General features: G+C 40.1%; 1 protein-coding gene across 1 annotated transcript in view; it reads right to left on the reverse strand.

Moving 5' to 3' along the window:
• Positions 1–1,074: 1,074 nt before the first annotated feature.
• Positions 1,075–18,013, reverse strand: part of BMERB1 (bMERB domain containing 1) — a 51,196-nt gene continuing 34,257 nt past the window's right edge. Inside the window, exons 3-6 of the mRNA XM_035548596.2 lie at positions 9,185–9,258; positions 6,205–6,319; positions 5,042–5,124; positions 1,075–4,416 (exon numbers count right to left, since the gene is read on the reverse strand). Coding sequence (XP_035404489.1) covers positions 4,304–4,416; positions 5,042–5,124; positions 6,205–6,319; positions 9,185–9,258 — 385 coding nt within the window. The 3' untranslated portion in view covers positions 1,075–4,303. The remainder of the gene's footprint in view (positions 4,417–5,041; positions 5,125–6,204; positions 6,320–9,184; positions 9,259–18,013) is intronic.

Consider the following 18,013-nt stretch of genomic DNA (forward strand, 5'->3'; position numbering starts at 1 on the left):
GAAGACCATGCCCAAGTACCTTTTGCAGCCCTGCATTTCAGCCTGCAGTCAAATGGGACTTAATACTGGTCTCTGGAAAAAAAAAAGTAAAATATTTTCGGGGGATGTATTCCTAAAAGCACTTGTTAATTCATTAAGTGTCTTGGACAACAAGACAGTAACCTGTTGTCACCAGGGTATAATCAGGCAGAGTCTGGATGATGCAGTCACTTTCCTATGTGTTGCTGATTTTGAACTGTCATTTCTTGGTTGGGCTGCAGGGTTATGTTAGAGCTTTCTGTTGAGTTAAATTATTTGGGATAGAGGTGGGGAGGGAAACTCATCTTCCACACACCTTGTTCAGACAATGTAAAACTGCTGCTGTTAGGTATTAGTTGCCCAAAAACTTGTTCAGTACAAACTTTGATAATAACAAACTTTAATAATACAAAGTTTGATTTCACTGCATGCTGGCCTCCTGCAGCAGGATGCTTGGGGTAATAAGAGCAAAGATGCACTTGATTACAGCTCATCCCCTCATGTAGACTCTGCTCCCTGAGACTGCTCAGAGCCCTGCAGCATGAGGAACATCTGTAAAACACCACTCCAGGGAAACCAGGCAGTGCGGAATTTCCTTACTGCTGCTAAGCCACTCTGGCTTGGCAGCATTTTTATCCAGGACCTGAAGATGGATGGTCAGTAGTGCCAGGATTTTGCTGTCAGGCTGAATCAGAATGGTCCTGATAGTAACTCAAAAAAAAAAGTCTTGCTGGAATGATATTTGGGTATGTCAAGACCTTTATCTTCCCTATGCATAGCTAGGAATGGTCTTCTGCTCTGGGCCGTAGTGAGGTTTCAGTGTCATCTAGGAGAGTCACAAGATTGGCTATTGCTTCTTTTTTTTTTTCCCGTGGGGGTCCCACTGGAGAAATTTTTTTGCAGAGAGAAAATACTAACTTTTTAGTAGCATCATTAACTTAGAAAATTCTTTCTTGCAGAATACTAATCTTCCTTTTGTAAAGTATAGCTGCACAATAAATGCATCCCACTAGTCCATACCCACTTCAATAAGGAAAAAACACATGCTTAGTGTAACACAGCAGCTTAGTTTATTTGGAAATACGTTTAACTTTGCTGAAGAGATTCAGTAGGCCTAGGGGAAGGTGCAAGAGCCATTTGCTGGTAGAATTGGTCATCAGTACAAAGAGCACTGCTTACTACTGAAAAGTGTCAAATCCACCTCAAACTTTCTTCTGTCTCTGCTGCCTTGCCTTTTTTGGCTGGTTGAACAGCCCCCACTTCCTCCAGAAGAGATTTCAGGTGCCTCAGTCAACTACCCTCCCTCTTTGCAGACAGTAACAGACAGCTGAGAATTGGCTCCGAAATGATGGCAGAGGGTCAGCGTAGCCTCCTGAACATCCTTGTCGGAGATTTTCTGCTGATTTAAAATATGAGGGGGTGCATACTGTACTGTATTCATAGGGTCACGGAAGCTACAGAGACCGTCCTTACAAACCCTGTTTCAGTCTGAATTTTCTTTTTAACCCAAGGACTGAGATGTTCACGCACTTAATTAACACAGTTCAAAATACAGTTTAATTTGTTTAGTTACAGCTGTTGAAGTAAACCATTAGGGCTTTGTGTTCTGGGTGGACAACGCTGTAAGCTAGTGTTGACTGCAGTTGACAATCAGACCTCAGTCTTTAAAAAAAAAACAAAAAACAAACACTTTATTGGTAAGCAGCATCACTAACTCCACTTCCAAAGGAACCACTAAGTGCACCGCTGACAAGTAAAAACAGAACTAAGGCATTTGCTAATTAAAAACAAAATAAACGCACATAAAGAAAACCTTTCAGCCAAGCTTCTGGAAATAAAGTTCACTCTCATTAATACTGCTGTAGATCAAGTCCCTCTGGGGCACTGGCTAGCAATGCTAACTGCCTATGAATATTCCTTCTATATTTGCTGTGCTTCCTCTTCATTGTAACTAGAGGGGAGGGAGCTCTGTAGCCTAGTCATGAGTCCTGAATCCTAGAGAAGTTTGGCTTAATTTTCAAGACAAACCTCCATTCCACTGATCTTATTTTCCTTCCCAAGGGACTGTAGGCAGCTGTGGCACACAGGAATTAGCCCAGACATCAGCACATTTAACACTATAATGTGCCTAAGTCACCTCTGCTCTTCCAACAACTACCTGAGTAAGTCCTTCAGGCTCCTTCACTTACTGGCATTTGCAGTGTTTGGTTGTTACAGCTGACCCTCCAAAGGCTTTAAGCTGGCTGTTTTGCTACAGGTTGCTTTTCTTAACTTCCCTTTGCATTTTGTTAATGATACCAAACACCAGTACCTTAAAGACATCAGGAATTATCAGTATCTTATTTAGGCACCAGCAAATTCAAGAGGCTGTTGAATTCTCCAGAAGTCAGTGGGCATTCCTTTCCCTCCTGCGTATTTTCTCTTAAAGGCTAGGCAGTCCCCCCTCACAATTCTCCTAATGTATGCAGGTGCTATACAGAGTCCAACCCATACCAGAGTAGATGTTAACAACTACAGAGCTTAATATGATGTATATCCATAAGGATGTCTAACTATATATGACTATTCAGCCTCAGATATGTTTTCTTTCTGCATCTTTGTCCAAAGTATTTCAGGTGCTTCATGTCTTAGTGGAAACCTTTGTATTTTTTTCCTCCTTGATCCTTAAACCTTAAGGAAATTGTGGTGACAAATCACTTGTCTCATGTGAGTCTGCACTACTGAAACATGATTCTGGAAATGCAAATGTTTTTCATTAAATGAGTCCAATACTAGGGATGTGTTTATTTGTACAAGAATAGTCCGATTTACTTTATAGTGTCTATCTCCTTGAACCTTAGTAAGGTACTTTCTAAGAATATCAGTGCCTGTCCTTTTTGGGTAGCTCTGCTGATAATGCTAATCTCCTTTCCTGTAACTGTGGTTCCTTTGTATACAAGTGCACATTTCACTTAGCTGGCTTTGCAAAATGGAAGTTCCTCTTCAAAACCTTTTTATTTTAGGAATGTTTTGCTATTTGTTTGTTACTTCTAAGCCTGAGATTGTTTTCACTTTTCACATTAGATCATGTACATTTATTTTACTATTTATACCTATCACAATACATTTATATGGAATACTGTCACACATACCAGCTACTGACAGCTAATGTAAAGATATTAGATTCCACAAAATTTAATCTGCATAGAGACCAGAAATGCATTAAATAGTGAAATGCAGGTAAGTCTGATTTCCTTTAATTTTAAACCCATTTTGTGTAGAGTGTGGTACACCTGCCACAGATACCTACTTCTCTATTTGTCTCGTGGTCAATTTGTCTTGGGTAGCTCATGTCTTCCAATGCTCAATAGCTTACATTTCTCATGGTCATTAGAGATGTGGTTAACAGTTGTTTTTAAGCACTATTAGTTAAATTTTGTGTCCATGTCTTTAACTCTTCTCCCAGTAACCTACCACTGGTAGGTGAACTCATAGTGCATGTAACTTTTAATAGTGAACAAAACTTGGAGTGATTACCCCTCTGACTCCGTGTGAGGTGGAGATCTGTGAGATAAATATGATAGAGCTTTGGACTAATCATTCATTTGCAGATTACTGTATCTGTGCCTGCTAGAACTTTACCAGATATTTATTTTCCTTGGTGCAGGCAATGTTAGACTTGAGTAATTCAGAAATCATATGGTATGTAAAACCTGTATCTACTTGTAGTGTCCTTGTCACTGATAGTGTTTTGGAAGTGAAATGAAACTCAACAGCAAAGTATTTAAACATCCCACTAGCTTGATAAGTATTTTGTATGCAACATCAGTTATCCTAGAATTGCTTCAGCTATCAGTTGTACTACATAGAGCATTTGTATTTGTGGCTTTCATTTTGAAAAGTAGCCAAAATAGAATATTCCAGCAAATGTCTGAGTGCTGTTTGTCAGGGGGAAGTGTACAAAAAATTCTTGAAGTGATGACCTATTAAAATTGCTTTTTTTAACACATTACTTGATGAAATATATCCTCTTTCACTTTTATCACTGGGATATTTTTGTTAACTCTATTACAGATCTTTTCTGGTCACTGGACAGCCACTATATGGATTTCTTTTGTTTTTTTAGGCATGCGTGTTGAGTGATCCATGCAACAGTGAAGAACCTGCCATTGTACATTCTATGTATTACTGTTGTACCACAGTTGCTCTTAATTCAGTTTAGCAGGATGCTGTTAATCCCTTCACCCTACAGTTTCTTTCAATGAAAACACTTGAAAAGACGACAAACATGGTAGAGAGCCCAGAGCTACATGATGCTGCACTGTGTTGCTCCACAGCAATCTTTAATAATAGCCAATCCTGCCTTAGCAATGGTGGGCTTGCTTGGAGGAGGTTCTGCCTTCTTTTCTGCTGGGCTGCCTGCAGTGTTCAAAAAAAGGATACCATTAAAACTAAGAGTTGGTCAAGCTATTTCTTTGTACTTCTGGATTAAAGGACATAAACCCCTCCTCCCCCTGCCCCCTCCCTGAACCTTTTTATTTCAATTATACATATATCAGTTTGGTAGAAACCAAGCTGCTCTGTGGATTCAAACTGCTCAAGATGACTTATCCCTTCAGGGTTTAAAGAATCCAGACATTTAAGGGTAAGCTTGTTCAATTCGGGTGCCCCTCTTCACAGCCACAGGGTCAGATAACAGATCCCTCTGCAGAAAGTCACTTACTGTGTTGAAACCCACCAACTACAGAGCTGAAGAACAAGAATATTGCTAAAGCTTATTCTCTCAGACGTGGATGTCCAAATCGGGACAACAATAGAAAGGCAGATTTATATATTTAAAACAAAAAGCAATTTTGAAGCAGCCAAAGGTGATTTGGATTCAGTGTTAAGGGGTAATTGGGCACATAAATTCTAAGTGTCTGTAGCTTAGTGACTTCTTTTGGCAGTGGTTGGCCCAGCTTGGCCTTTGAAAATGCCCTTCTTTCATCCACTTCTCTGGAGTTTTTCCCGTTGCTGTTGTTTTTCTTAATATTTGGAAACTCACTGGTAGGAGACTGTGTTGCTTTGTCTAAGGGTTTTAACTTGGTCCGTAGGAATTCAGCCATCTCCTTGTCTTCCTCTTTTTCTCTGGCGGGAGGAGAAAAGAATCTGTTACAGAAATAACGTTTTCTCTGCAAATGGGACAGTAAAAGATACTGATTTAACACTTCAGTGAAAAAGACTTTGTCAAGAGCTTTAAAGAAAAGCATCAGGCTTTACTGCACACGTGAATACATTAGTGTCAATTTATACCTGCATAGTGCACAGCTATACATTTTCAGTAGCCTACGATTAGGCTTCTGTATTGTCTGGCTGCTGATGAAGTTGTTGCAATTTGCATACTGAACTAGCAATTGAGAGCTCTGGATTACATTAGTAGCTCAGGCTTTTGTCAGCTGCTGCCTTTGGCCAGCCTCTCTGATCAAGTGCTAGACTCTGGCAAACACTCTTCTCTCCTGTCCTTTGCCTGTTTAGAATTTAAACATGTTGGAACACATACTGTCATTTAGGATAAATGGTTTGATGGAGCCTTGAAACATTACTGTTGAAAAAAGATGGAAAGTAATAGACAAAACCCTATTTCCACAGTGTTGGAATTCAGTGCAACTCTGGAAATCAGCTGTCTAGGAAACCACAGGTTTCTCATTATGCAACTCTAAGCTAAAATATTGAGATTCTGAACCTATATGTTAGGTTAGGTAGACCTGTAGCAATTGCATTCTCATCTTTCCAGACAACGGCACAGAAAGAATAGTGATAATAAATGACTAAAGTATTCATTTTTATTTAAAAAAATAACAGATTGTATATGTCTACAAATATGCCCGTTGCAGAATTCTATTTCACATCTACTACTTGTGCCAAGAAGATTCTCTGGCAGCAGCAGAAATCCTTCCCTTTGTAATAGTAAATGCCCAGTCACCCTCTGGGAAAGAGAGACCAAATCCTTCTGCCATCATTAGATGATGACTGAGCTATTTATGGGATAAAGAGCAACAGAAGTGCAGTAATCTAGTTTTATTTGTTTCTGTGGAACCAGGTAGAGGCTTGTAACTTGTCTTTAAAGGACCAATTCTCTCCCATTAATGTAAATGTTGGCAGTCGTTCCAGCGTAGAATTAAGACTCGTGAAATGTTGGGCATAAATTTGGTTGCTTTTAGTTCTTACCGTAATCTCTCTACCTCTGCATCATCTACAAGAAAATCTCTTTTTTGTACCAGTCTATGGATCTTCTGAATCAGTTCATCTTCTCTTTGTTTCTCCATCTTTGTTTTTTCTTTTTCTGGTCAAAAACAGGAGGGAGAAAAAAAAAAAAAAAGACTTCAGATTCCAGGGAGCTGGACAGGAGAAACTGCAGATGTCTAAGAATGATTTGCTGATGGAAGTCAGTGGTTCTGCAGACCTGAGTCACCAAATTCCAAAAAATTCTGGCTGCTTAATCTTTTCTCTCTTCTACTTGTTTTCTGCTGTCTAATCAGTTTAATGGTCTGTAGATTTTCTGAGGGGTTCATCAAGACTATTTTTTAATATTAAATTACTCTGCAAGACCTTTGCTTTTCTAACTTTTTAAAAGCGTATTGGTATTTAAAAAAGTTCAATCATTAAAATCCACAGTACAAAATCGCCTTGACTACAGAAAATGAGACCATGGCAAAAGAAACCATTTCTTTCTATTTTATAACAGCTCTGGCTGTTGGCTACAAGAGTTTTTCAAGCCTGTTAAGGCAGGTGAGCTGCAAATCCTGAAGTAATAGCGTCAATTAATTGTATAATGTGGAAAAATAAAGGTGTTTTTGTGCTTCAAAAGTCTGAGTAATTAATATGTCCTTGTTAATTAGACAGTCTGTAGTGACTAGGTTGTCTGTAAAGAATGATTTTTGTGACACGAAAGATGGGACTGTCACAAGCTAAAATCATCATAAATGCTAGGGATTACACAGCTGTAGTTCAAGGTTATAAAGCCACGTGTAGTTAAGACAGACATCTTCAAACCTAGTAAGCAGGGCAGAGATGAGAAAGCCAGAGGCAAATCTCAGCCCACGTTTCCTCAGTAAGTTTAAAATTTTGATTAGTCGAGAAGACACTTTGCATTAAATCCAGGATTTTGGTTTTGAGGATTAGAACTGCGTTTAGAGAACCATAAAATTAATATCAGAATTTTGAGAAGGGCAAGCTCCCTACAGTCTGGTGCATCTGAGCAGCATTTGTTGTGTCTGATGGTTGAACTTATAAGTTCAATAATTTGAAACAGCTAAATAAATCAGATATTTGAAAATGATTGTTTATTACAGATTAATTCTGGATCGTGGGTTTTGTACTTCCTACTGGGAATTTCTGCAGTAAATCCGCTCTTTAGTAATTGAGACAAAAGCACCTTAAATGTAATATTGGAGACATTAGAATTCTGTAAGTCTCCGTCTAGAAGTCGTATTCCTTGAGAATTTCAGATTATGGTCTGCTAGTTGCAGAGTAAATGATGCATAATATATCATCAAGCTGCTTTGCTTTGTCAGAAGTATTTTCTGTGTTTTATAAACAATGCAGGAACGTGGTTATTGACTTCTACGAAGATATTAAGACTTCTGCATTTAACCTATGGAAAGAGTTCATGGTTGTGAGTAATGCTGAATCTGCAGCGGGGAATACTTCAAAACACTTAGCTTTGCTTTGCCTCTTAAGCTTATGGAACATGGGATCTTCTCTGCCTGCTACTGATAGCAGGAGCTAACTTCTGCTTTTTTTTTTATCCTCTTCCTGGATCTCCCATCCCATTCTTCAGGAAACTGACTGCCAAATGATAAATGTATGCACGTTAAATTGTGGCATAGTACTGTAGATGCTGTGTTCTAAAAGCCTGATCCCATGATGACTGCAATCCACTGAAACCAAAGAGTAGGGATCTGTTCATCAGCTGGAGAATTCTGATCTGGATGTTATGAATTAACCCATTTCTGTGTTTTTCTATGTTAGGCACGTACTACGTAACCACTTAGTTCTGTGTGAATGCTGGCAATGCCTTTGTTAAGGTAAAAGTAGTCTTACTGTGTCTGCCAAAAGGTGGTGCTGCTGGAACTGCGCATACTTAAATTCTTTTGCTGAGATTTGCAAAGTGCTAAGGAGAAACTGCTGTCTGATCTCTGCTTAAGAATTGGACTGGAAAATAATTTTGAAAAGGTTGTAAAACAAAACCATACTGATTAACCCTAGCTGTGAGACAAATGTAAACTTCTCTATTTCATGAGTGACATGCTCTCTCCTTTCTGGGGAGAAAGGTTTTTAAAGTTGCACAACAAAATAGGGGAGGAAAAATAAGGATAACCAAAGGAGCATCAAAACCTGTCGTTAGCAGCTGGGCTTTAGCAACTTATTTGTGAAAGGTGCTAGAGCCAGATAATAACATGTAATGTAGATAGCCTACTGAGTTACTGAGTGTTTTGCAGGATCTGTTTCTAATTTTTCTTGAATGGAGTAGGGCTGTTTTGAATGATCTAAAACAGCAAAGCTGTAGTAAAGCAAAATTCCTCATTGATTTCAGCTGGAGTTTGGATTTAAGAATTGCAAACCTGCACACAACTGTCTCTCCTCAGAGCAGTGAATTTGTAGCAAATTAAAGGCAAAATGCAAAGCACACCTTTTATCTCTTGTTTTTTGTGGAAGGCTTTCTTCTGAAAGGTAGCTGTAACTGCAGCTGTGACAATGAATTGGTGTATCTAGGAAAAAACAATCTCATTCACCATGATGGTTTTAAATCCTTCTCCATTCTCCCTTTTATCTCAGGTATCTCAACATTCTGTCTTTTCTACTTGACAATCTCTCTGTGCCAGTTGGCTCCCTTGATATTCCCAAGGGGGTGTAAGAGGGAGGAAATATGCACCTTGTCTGAGTGATAGTTGCAGGTTTGCTGTCAAGGGAGCAGTGGAGTATAGCATGAAAAGAAATTCAGAGAGTGGGAGATTAAAGAGGGGAAGGAAGTAAAATGGGAATAAAAAATAAGGACTGGAGGGAATATATGAAGACAGAAGACATGAAACTCAACCTTGGGGGTAGGTTTCTGATTGTGTTAGTAGCAGAGGTATGCTTCTGACGCCAGCCCCACCCCTGCATCACCCAAGCATTATCCTAAAACTGAGCTGGAAACAGCCCTTACCTGGGATTGCTACCAAACTCTGCAGCTCTTTCTTAAGATTCATAATGTCTTTGCACAGCTGGATGTCATCCATCCTGCAGAAACAGAAAAGGCATGGTCAGAGGCATGCAAACTCCATCCTGCATTGATGGAATCACAGATCTCATCTGAGTATGTGGTGCTGTCCCTTGCCTGGGACCTATGCATCAGCTTGAAATGCAGGGTTTTAACCTTGGGCTTCTGATGCTATTCATTCACCAGTCCTAACAGTTGGCAAAAGCTGTACCATTCTGTATATACTTAATAGTTGTAGAAAAGACAGGTATGCCATACTGCCCATACTGCAGCAACAGCTTTCACTGCGAAAAGAGCAATGGTGAGAATACCAGGGAGCCCAGGAAGGGTGGCAGAAGCTGATCCATTATTTGGCACAGCCAAGACAAGTTTACCTTGCACTACCAACTTCCTTTGTGACCTTACTAATGATTTAGGCTTGACACAAAATCTGGAAGCTGTCATTAATTAGGCATGTAACTATTCCAAGATCTTGTGCCTTGGGTGAATGTCTTCCATGGCTGATGTAAGTATTTCAAACCTTTGGTGGGTGCAGAAAACCCATTAATGCTAAGACACGGAAGATAATTAAATAAATCTGTAACATTAGCAGAAACTGATGCACACCTTCAATTCTTATTGAAACTGCTACCTGTCCTGGGAGCTGCAGTACTCAAATATTCCCCTGTAAGTTTGCAAATTTCAGTGTTAGCTTTCTGGCAAATGTATTCTAGTGCCTCTGTCATACTGACAGCCACAGCTCAGGTGTTGGCTCTGAAGGCTGCATCACAGGCTTCCATTTTGAAACCACCCCATAAAGAGCACAAAACCCAGCCCAATTGATTAATTTTACATTCTTCAACTCAGCTGTCACCAATGCTGTCCTTGTCCATGGATCTGTTAGTCCTTGTTGCGTAATCCTGTGCCTGAATTGGTTGTTTAAGCACCCAAAGGTAACTAGTGCTGTCAGAGCCTGGGTTGTCACAGTGATGTTTCAGGATAGGAAACCCGAGAGATTAAGCATGTGTGTGAGGGTGAGCAAGCGTACAAAGGATAATGCAGTCAAATTACAGAATTAAGTGAAGAGTGGAAAAAGTAGGTGTTTCTGGGACAAATAATACTTTAATCACAATCCAAGAGCTTTTATTCTCCCTGCCGCCTCTGCATGCAACGCGGGTCTCTGCAGGGAGCTGTCCCTCAGCTGCCTTGCTCATGTTACTAAAGCATATTGATCCTTTCATTATTTGCTGTTTTGGTTAACTCCATCTTGCCTGTTCTACATCTTTTGTGCTATGACAGCCATTCCTGCTATCTTTTTACTTCTTTCTTCCCCAAATGTGATAGTGAAATACCTCTCATAATATTCTTCACTGTTAACCTCTTCTCCTTGTTTAGGAACTACTGTCACCCCAGCGGAGGGACTGCTCTCCTGCTGTACATCTGGCTTTCGAGGGGATGGTCAGCAGGCCAGCCTCAAGGCTCCCCCAGGCTGGCTGCTGACTGTTCAGCACACCTGCAGGCAGAGACCTTCACACGGTGACTTTTCTGACTTGGCCTCCCCATGTTATTTACGCTGATCACAAGCAAAGCTCTTTTTACTCTTGAGACCCATCATGTTAAATGGTACTAAAGTTACTTTTATCAATTAACAATCTTAAGCACCATTCCCGCAGGAAAATCGATATTCAAAATGTGCTGGGATGTGAGCAAGCTCCAAAGCCTCTTTATCCATTCAACATTCATGCAGTTTGGGTGTTATCTTAATATAAGGATATGTTAATATTTTTGAGGAAAATCACCATGGTTAACAGAAAGAAGACAGTTTCTTCGCAGAACTGTTCACTATTGTACTACTGTATTCAAATGGTATCTAGGGGGCAGACCCTCAACTAGTGAAGAGAGCAGTGAGTTTCTACAACAGGAGATCTCCATGAGGTATGAAGAGAGGGCATTCTTTCTTCTGTGTGAGGTAGATTGGGCTTCATCCTGGGGCAATCTGAAAGATACTAACTAAAATACTTCACTTTAAATTTTCAGGAATTTAAATCATCATTGGCAGTATGTTCCAAGTGAGCAAGATCACCTATATCTGCTAATCCCTACAGCCTCTATGCTCAATATTACACTGGGGGGAAGGTACTGTGCTTTTTCCCCAGCTACAGGTGCAATTGCCCCTATTTTTTTTATTTTTTTTTACCTGACTGCAGAGCATATAGCTTGCACTCTCCATATCTATTCTTTACATTTCTTTTTCCTGACACCCAAACTTTGTTCCTGCTTCTAACCCCCAGGAGAGAAGTGAAGATGTGGCCAAGCACTTAAAGGCTCTAACAGCTCTGTGACAATCTGAATTCCAAAAATCATGCACCAGGTGCCCACTCTAGAGTCTGTGCTCTGCAGGCCAGTGTGTTACGATGATGAACAAAGATTAAACTGGCCATCTGTACCAATCCCTTAGGCACATGGAACATCTTTCCTCCCATCTGTGTCAAACAGCCTTTGCTTCTCATCCAATCCACGGTGCTGACTGGGGGCAGGGGTGAAGATACGGTTAAATGAGTAAAGGAGGGCTCTGGGATATATTCATAGAAACCATGTGAAAGCTTCATCCATCTGACTTAGTGAAAGCAGGAGGTATAGTTGCTTATAACTATAAAAAAAAAAATCACCTATCTGCTAGCAATTAATACTGAACACAGGGCAACATTTGCTGTCCTGGGCAAGGGTCACCTCATTGCTCTCAAGGAAAAGAGAAAAGAAGAAGAACTGGAAAAGAAAGCCCTTGGAAGGCCATTTAATCTAAAGCATTACAATGAACCTCCCTCTCTTTCCTCCCATGTTCTCTGGTTCTTGGATGTGAGCAGTTACAGAAAGCTTAATAGAAGTTACTGCTTGTTCTGGGGGGAAAAAAAAGGCAAATTCCAGTGGATTTTTCATTTGAAAAATGGATAGTCATCAAGACTGACTGTCTGATGAGAAATCTGTCAGATTGTAGGAGGGAAAGCAACACAGACTATTGTCCAGCTTATTTAAGAGCACTGTTATGCTCCCTGTGCACCTGCAGCACAATCTTGTTGTTCTGTGCTGGATGCAATAGGATCCCTATAGATACAGCATGGCGTAGGGTACTGAAATAATATCCTCCAGGCCTGTTTAAGCAATCTGCAAAGCTGCTCAAGACATATGCATAAAATTTGCAATATAAACACAACATCTGCTGAACTCTCAGTCCTCTGGAATAGACAACACATCCTTTCCAGTCCCTGCAAAACCGTTTCTGATGTTGTAGAAAAAACATCAGTAAACCAAACAGCAGTTTAATATGTCAGTTCCCCCCAAAGCTAAGCTTTATTAGTCTGCCCAGCAATCCGAAACACATGAGTTATGAGGATGATAAAACATTTCTCTTATTAAGAGCCCAAATCCATTCCTGGAGTCATTGCAATAGTATTGGAGTAGGGCTGAATTCTCAGTGTGTTTCCATGTATTCCTGATACACCATCTGATTTTCTCCTTTTCTGATTCTTGATGGCTTACTGCAAGGAACCTTCTGTATGCTGGGTGATATCACAGAAGCACGCATTATTCTTTTTTCCTCTTGTTTTTTCTAGCTGTATTATCAAAACTTAAAAGCAGACTCTCTGTTTGCCCAAAAAAAGATAAAATACTCATAACGAATAAACAGCGCGAGCAAAAGATTCTCTAAACATGTCACAAAATGACAGGAGAATAAGTGGGTCGGAAGAGCCTGCAATAATCGGGCACGGTGACTCAGCCCTGATGCATGTTTCTTTGGTTCAGTTACCAGGCGCAGAGTGCTCCAAGCGCTGTCATTGCCGCAGGAGCCCCAGGTGAGGTGACAGCGTGAGTCACCTCTGCTGGGCACCATCTGGGCTGTGAGGGAGCAGGGCAAGGAAATAGAAAGAGGAGACCTCCCGTTCAGCTGCGACCTGGCAGGTCTCAAAGGCTGGGGAAGATAACAGCAGGTAGGGAGGGATTAAAAAAGAAACGTTCTGTACTGGATGTGGAAGGAGCGTTTTGTTTTGTTTTGTTTCAGTAGAAATTATTCCAGGACAGCTAAATTATTCTTTTTTTTTTTCCAGCTGGGGAAGAAAACCTGACTCCCGAGTATAAAACTCAGGTACCATCTACAGCTATGCTTTCTTCAAGAAGAAAAGCAAAAATGATAGTAAAAAGCAATAGGAAAACCACTGAATGCTCACCATAATGGTCATCCAGAAAGAAAAAGAGGTGGCCAACCAGTCCGTCAAATGCTTAATTTGTAAGAGCTGTTAATAACAGCTGCAAAATCATCAAATATATTTTCCATTGATTTTAGGAGAAGCAGAGCAGTTCAGCTTGTCTAGAGAGCTGCTACCTTTGCTGAATGACTTTTGAAGATAGAAAAAGATCTGTGCTCCCTCTGGCATGGCTTGGGGAGTAGAGGGTGCGATTATGTTTTCTGTTATTGCATTAAAGTGCTTGAAGATAAAAAAAAAAAAAAGAATGTAGAGTGGATTTTGTTGATTTCTTTCCTTCTCTTTCAAGAGGGTTTGCAGGCACTTAGGTTATTTTTAGTTCTGTTTTAATGTATCCCCATCCCAGAAGGAAAATGCTTATAATTGTTAGAGTTCTTGAAGACTTTGATAGCGCACGCCTAAGAGATGGCCCAAGAATCAGCTGTCATGCCAAATCACAAGTTGACATGAGTACATGTATCTGGAGAAGGTCTTCTTATAGGGATGTGACTGTTATCTCCTTGGTGGTGTCACCAGTGAACGCGCTGAACACCAGCCAAGCACAGCCAGAAGTGATGGAAGAATCTGGCTGACTGAAGTAAAGAGCTGTGCAGAAATAGAAGAGATTTGCTACAGACAGAGATGGCAAAGTGTAGTCAAGCTGCATATTTGTTAAAGTGAGGACTGAGGTGTCAGGGAGGATGCCTTCGGAGAATGCAGGTATTTAAGGCCTTCATGAAGCTGTGGGGAAACAGAAAAGGTGAAAGTATTCTGGCAATAGATGGAAACAAGAAGTTTAAGTATGTCCCTCTTCTATGTTTGACTTCATTTTGTCCCTGTCAACTTATCTTAGTTTCTTAAAGCTCCTAATTATAAAGCTGTGAAATCACAGGCGACATTTAATGAATATAGCACACGTTTTCTGAGTCATTATGGTACGTGTTTATCACCTTGTTATTTAGCTCAGCACCTGGTGCTGCTCACACTGGAAGACACAGAGCTGGCAATTAAGATAACATATTGCTGACCAGCCTGTTTGGCAGGACAGGCTGCAAATCAAAATCCTATGATTAACTATTAAAGTAAGTGAGTCTATCTTTTCTAGTTAAAAACACTCTCCAATGGATAGAAGCACTGGACTGCCACGTTGTAAAGTTACCTTGTAATTCAGCTGTCTTTTCATTCAACTGAAGATGGCAGGACTTGAAAATCCGAGTCCCTGGAGGTCACATTTAAGGCATATTTCAGAGAAATTCAGAACAGTGTTTAAAGAAGCTGTCTGTATTTCATTCTTACTGACATTGTTAAATTCTCTTGAGCTTGGCCATCTCCTCTGCCAGTTATGAAGTTTTACTGTCAGCTTCAATAGCAACAAGAGAATGAGCTTTCCTGGAAAGGCCGCACTGTGGAAGGAAATATTTCTCTCTGTGACAAAAATTGTCTTATCTAATTCATCTAAAAATATAAAATAGAGTCGTTGGATTTAAATTCAGAAGTATCTAAGCCCCATCACAGTAGCATACAGAAGATTGAACGTTAAAAGCACAGGGACAACTTTTATGTATGCAGTTCATTTAAACTGGTCTGGTAATTTTATTTTTTGTTATTAGGCAGTAGAAGTAGGAACCTCTAGTTTTGGCCATGTATCATTTTTAGCAGAATCAATGATAACTTTTCTTCTTACTTTGCCTCCTTATTTGACCTTTTCTTATTTTTAAAACCAGAAGACCAACTATTTTGTACCAAAGCTGAAAAGAATATAAAAGTATCTGGTATAAAATTAAACACTGGCAGCCAGTCCATCTCAGGAGTTTCCAATTCACTGCTGAATCACAACTGATCTGTACTCTCCTATTTATAGCAGAAGACAAGTGAGAGAGACCACAGAGAGATCACACACCAAGAGTTGTATGTTATTACAGAGCATCTTCACTAAGAGGAAGATCAACTGTGCAAAAGGGTGGGCCACAATATTTTTGTGAGTACTGTATATGCATGGTATGTTAAGCATACATTATTTTATAACACTATCTATCAATGGAGATCACTCCATTCTCCAATCATACAAACCATACCACAGGTAGATGAGAACTGAGAAGTCAAACACAGTTTGCTATGAAGTTACATTTGGAAATACAGTGTTAAATTACTGACCTAAGAATGACTAATTCAAAAGATTAAAGATGGCCAGAGCTGTTTCCTCTTCTATTAACAGCAATTGGTGACAACCACAACATCTATTCAGTGTAGAAAATGTTATTTAAAGAAAAGTTTCTATTAAATAATTGTTTTCCTAGCTGCCCAATAGAGATAGTAATGAGAATTCTTCCTTTTGCATTTTTTCCTAAGATGCAAATATCTTAACTAACAGGTACCAAGCCTACAATTCATTAAATACTTTGCTAATTATGTTTATCATTATACAACAATACAAAAATATATTTATTTTCTGAGCATTTTAGCATAGTATTTTCACTGCCACACAGCTGAAATTGTAATGTCATATTTTCCTCTGCAATTGATTGCGATCAAACAGGGCAAAGGAGATGGGTCTGCAGAGAGATCAATGTGAACAAAGGGATTTTTCTTGCCTCTCTGAGAGCTAACTTGTATTTACACTTCCATCTTAAAGTGCACAGTCTGCAACTTTGCAATTCTGTCCTGAAGGTGTGCTCCTGAGGCTTCCAGGCTCCCATCTGTAGAGCTGGGGACTCTTATTAGAGCTGGACTTTTCAGGAGTTCCCAGTCCTACAGTGGACACACTGACCTCCTTGGGGCTTCCAAGTCCATGGCAGTCCCCTAGAAACGCTGTCCCTAATCTCAGAAGCCTTAGGCTCTCGGTGTCTGGCAACTTCCATTACAGGCACCTGGTTGGGCCACTTCCCAGCTTACAGTTTCCTTGTTACTCCCTCAAAGAGGCTGGGTATTTACAGGTGAAACACCACTGCAATGTGCTTGGGATGGGAAAGGTGAATGGAAAATAGAGTCCTAGCCATGAATTAACCCCATCTTGCAGAACAGCGTGTACCACACCAGGCTATGCCAATGGGACAGCCATATAAATGGTATCCCTCATAAAGCTGGGCTTGGTATTTTCCTTTATGGGATTAGCCCACAGCCTGACACGTATATTTGTTGAAAAATACGCATCATCACGCAATTGCTTCCTTCTCTCTAGGATCCCAGCGTGCACTGTATGTTCCTAGAGCAAGACAGAATATGAAAAGAAAAAAAAAAAACAGGAAGGAATTCATAGCAAGTTATATTGCATAGCTAAGATTATAATACTGTGAAGGACAGATTTATTACTCCTTTCCATGAAAAGAGATTTTATCAGAAAACACAGACAACAGCTACAACTCTATTCATGACAAAAAAAAAAATCTCGTTTTGTTGGTGGTGTTTCTTTGCACTGTAGTAACAGCTAGATGCCAAAATCAGAGGAAAGTACTTGGTGTTATACATAGAAGTAGTCTTAAGAGAATTCCATGCTTAACCTTAGAGGAGAGAAAACAGAAAATACACAGAACAAAGAAAAAGTAGCAGGGAAAGAATTAAAACTAGCCAAAAAAGCAAAAGTCCGAACATCTGCTTAGCAATATATAACCAGCAAGTGATTACCACTACCCACACCTTTGACATTTGGTGCATGTTTTTACACCTCTCCCTCCTTCTCACACTCACCCAGTGTGATGCTCATTGTGTGTCACTCTTGCCACATGTGGCATTAAGCCACTGAAAATTAACAGTTGATGCTACATTCATGAGTCACTAGAAACAAAGTATTTGGTTGAAAAATTAATTAAAATTTAAAATGAACTTCATTCATACAAAGGCAACAATCACTGCAGCCTTTTCTTACTTCAGAATGGAGATATTCTGCTTACGCAGGCTCCTTTGCACGGTAGTACTTTTCAAATTTAGCCAGTAAGGAGAGAGAGACTGTTTCATGTTCCCACTTTGTGTGAGTCTAAGATATTTACTGCACCCATTCTAAATTAAAACATGGGCTTTCTAATTTGTTTTACTGAAGGTAATCATAACCAAATGAATTAACCTCTCATTTCTGCAGTTCTTGTATAGCTTCACTTTACAGTGACTGCATAAAGCAAGGCAATCAGCAGACATACCTTCAGAGAATCACAGAATGGTTTGGGTTGGAAGGGCCCTAAAGCCCTCCCACTACATCAGGGTGCCCAGGGCCTCATCCAACCTGGCCTTGAACAACTCCAGGGATGGGGCATCCACAGCTTCTCTGGGCAGCCATTTTCATTGCCTCACCACCCTCTGAGTGAAGAATTTCCTCCTAACATCTAATCTAAATCTCCCCTCTTTTAGTTTAAAACCATTCCCCCTTGTCCTATCAATATTTGCCCACGTAAAAAGTCATTCTCCATCTATTTTATAAGCTCCCTGTAAGTACTGAAAGGCTGCAATGATGTCCACACGGAGCCTTCTCTACTTCAGGCTGAACATCCCCAGCTCTCTCAGTCTTTCTTCACAGGAGAGGTGCTCAAGCCCTCTGATCAACTTCATGGCCTCCTCTGGACTTGCTCTA

This window comes from Cygnus atratus, chromosome 15 (assembly GCF_013377495.2).
Source record: "Cygnus atratus isolate AKBS03 ecotype Queensland, Australia chromosome 15, CAtr_DNAZoo_HiC_assembly, whole genome shotgun sequence".
Lineage (NCBI taxonomy): Eukaryota > Metazoa > Chordata > Aves > Anseriformes > Anatidae > Cygnus > Cygnus atratus.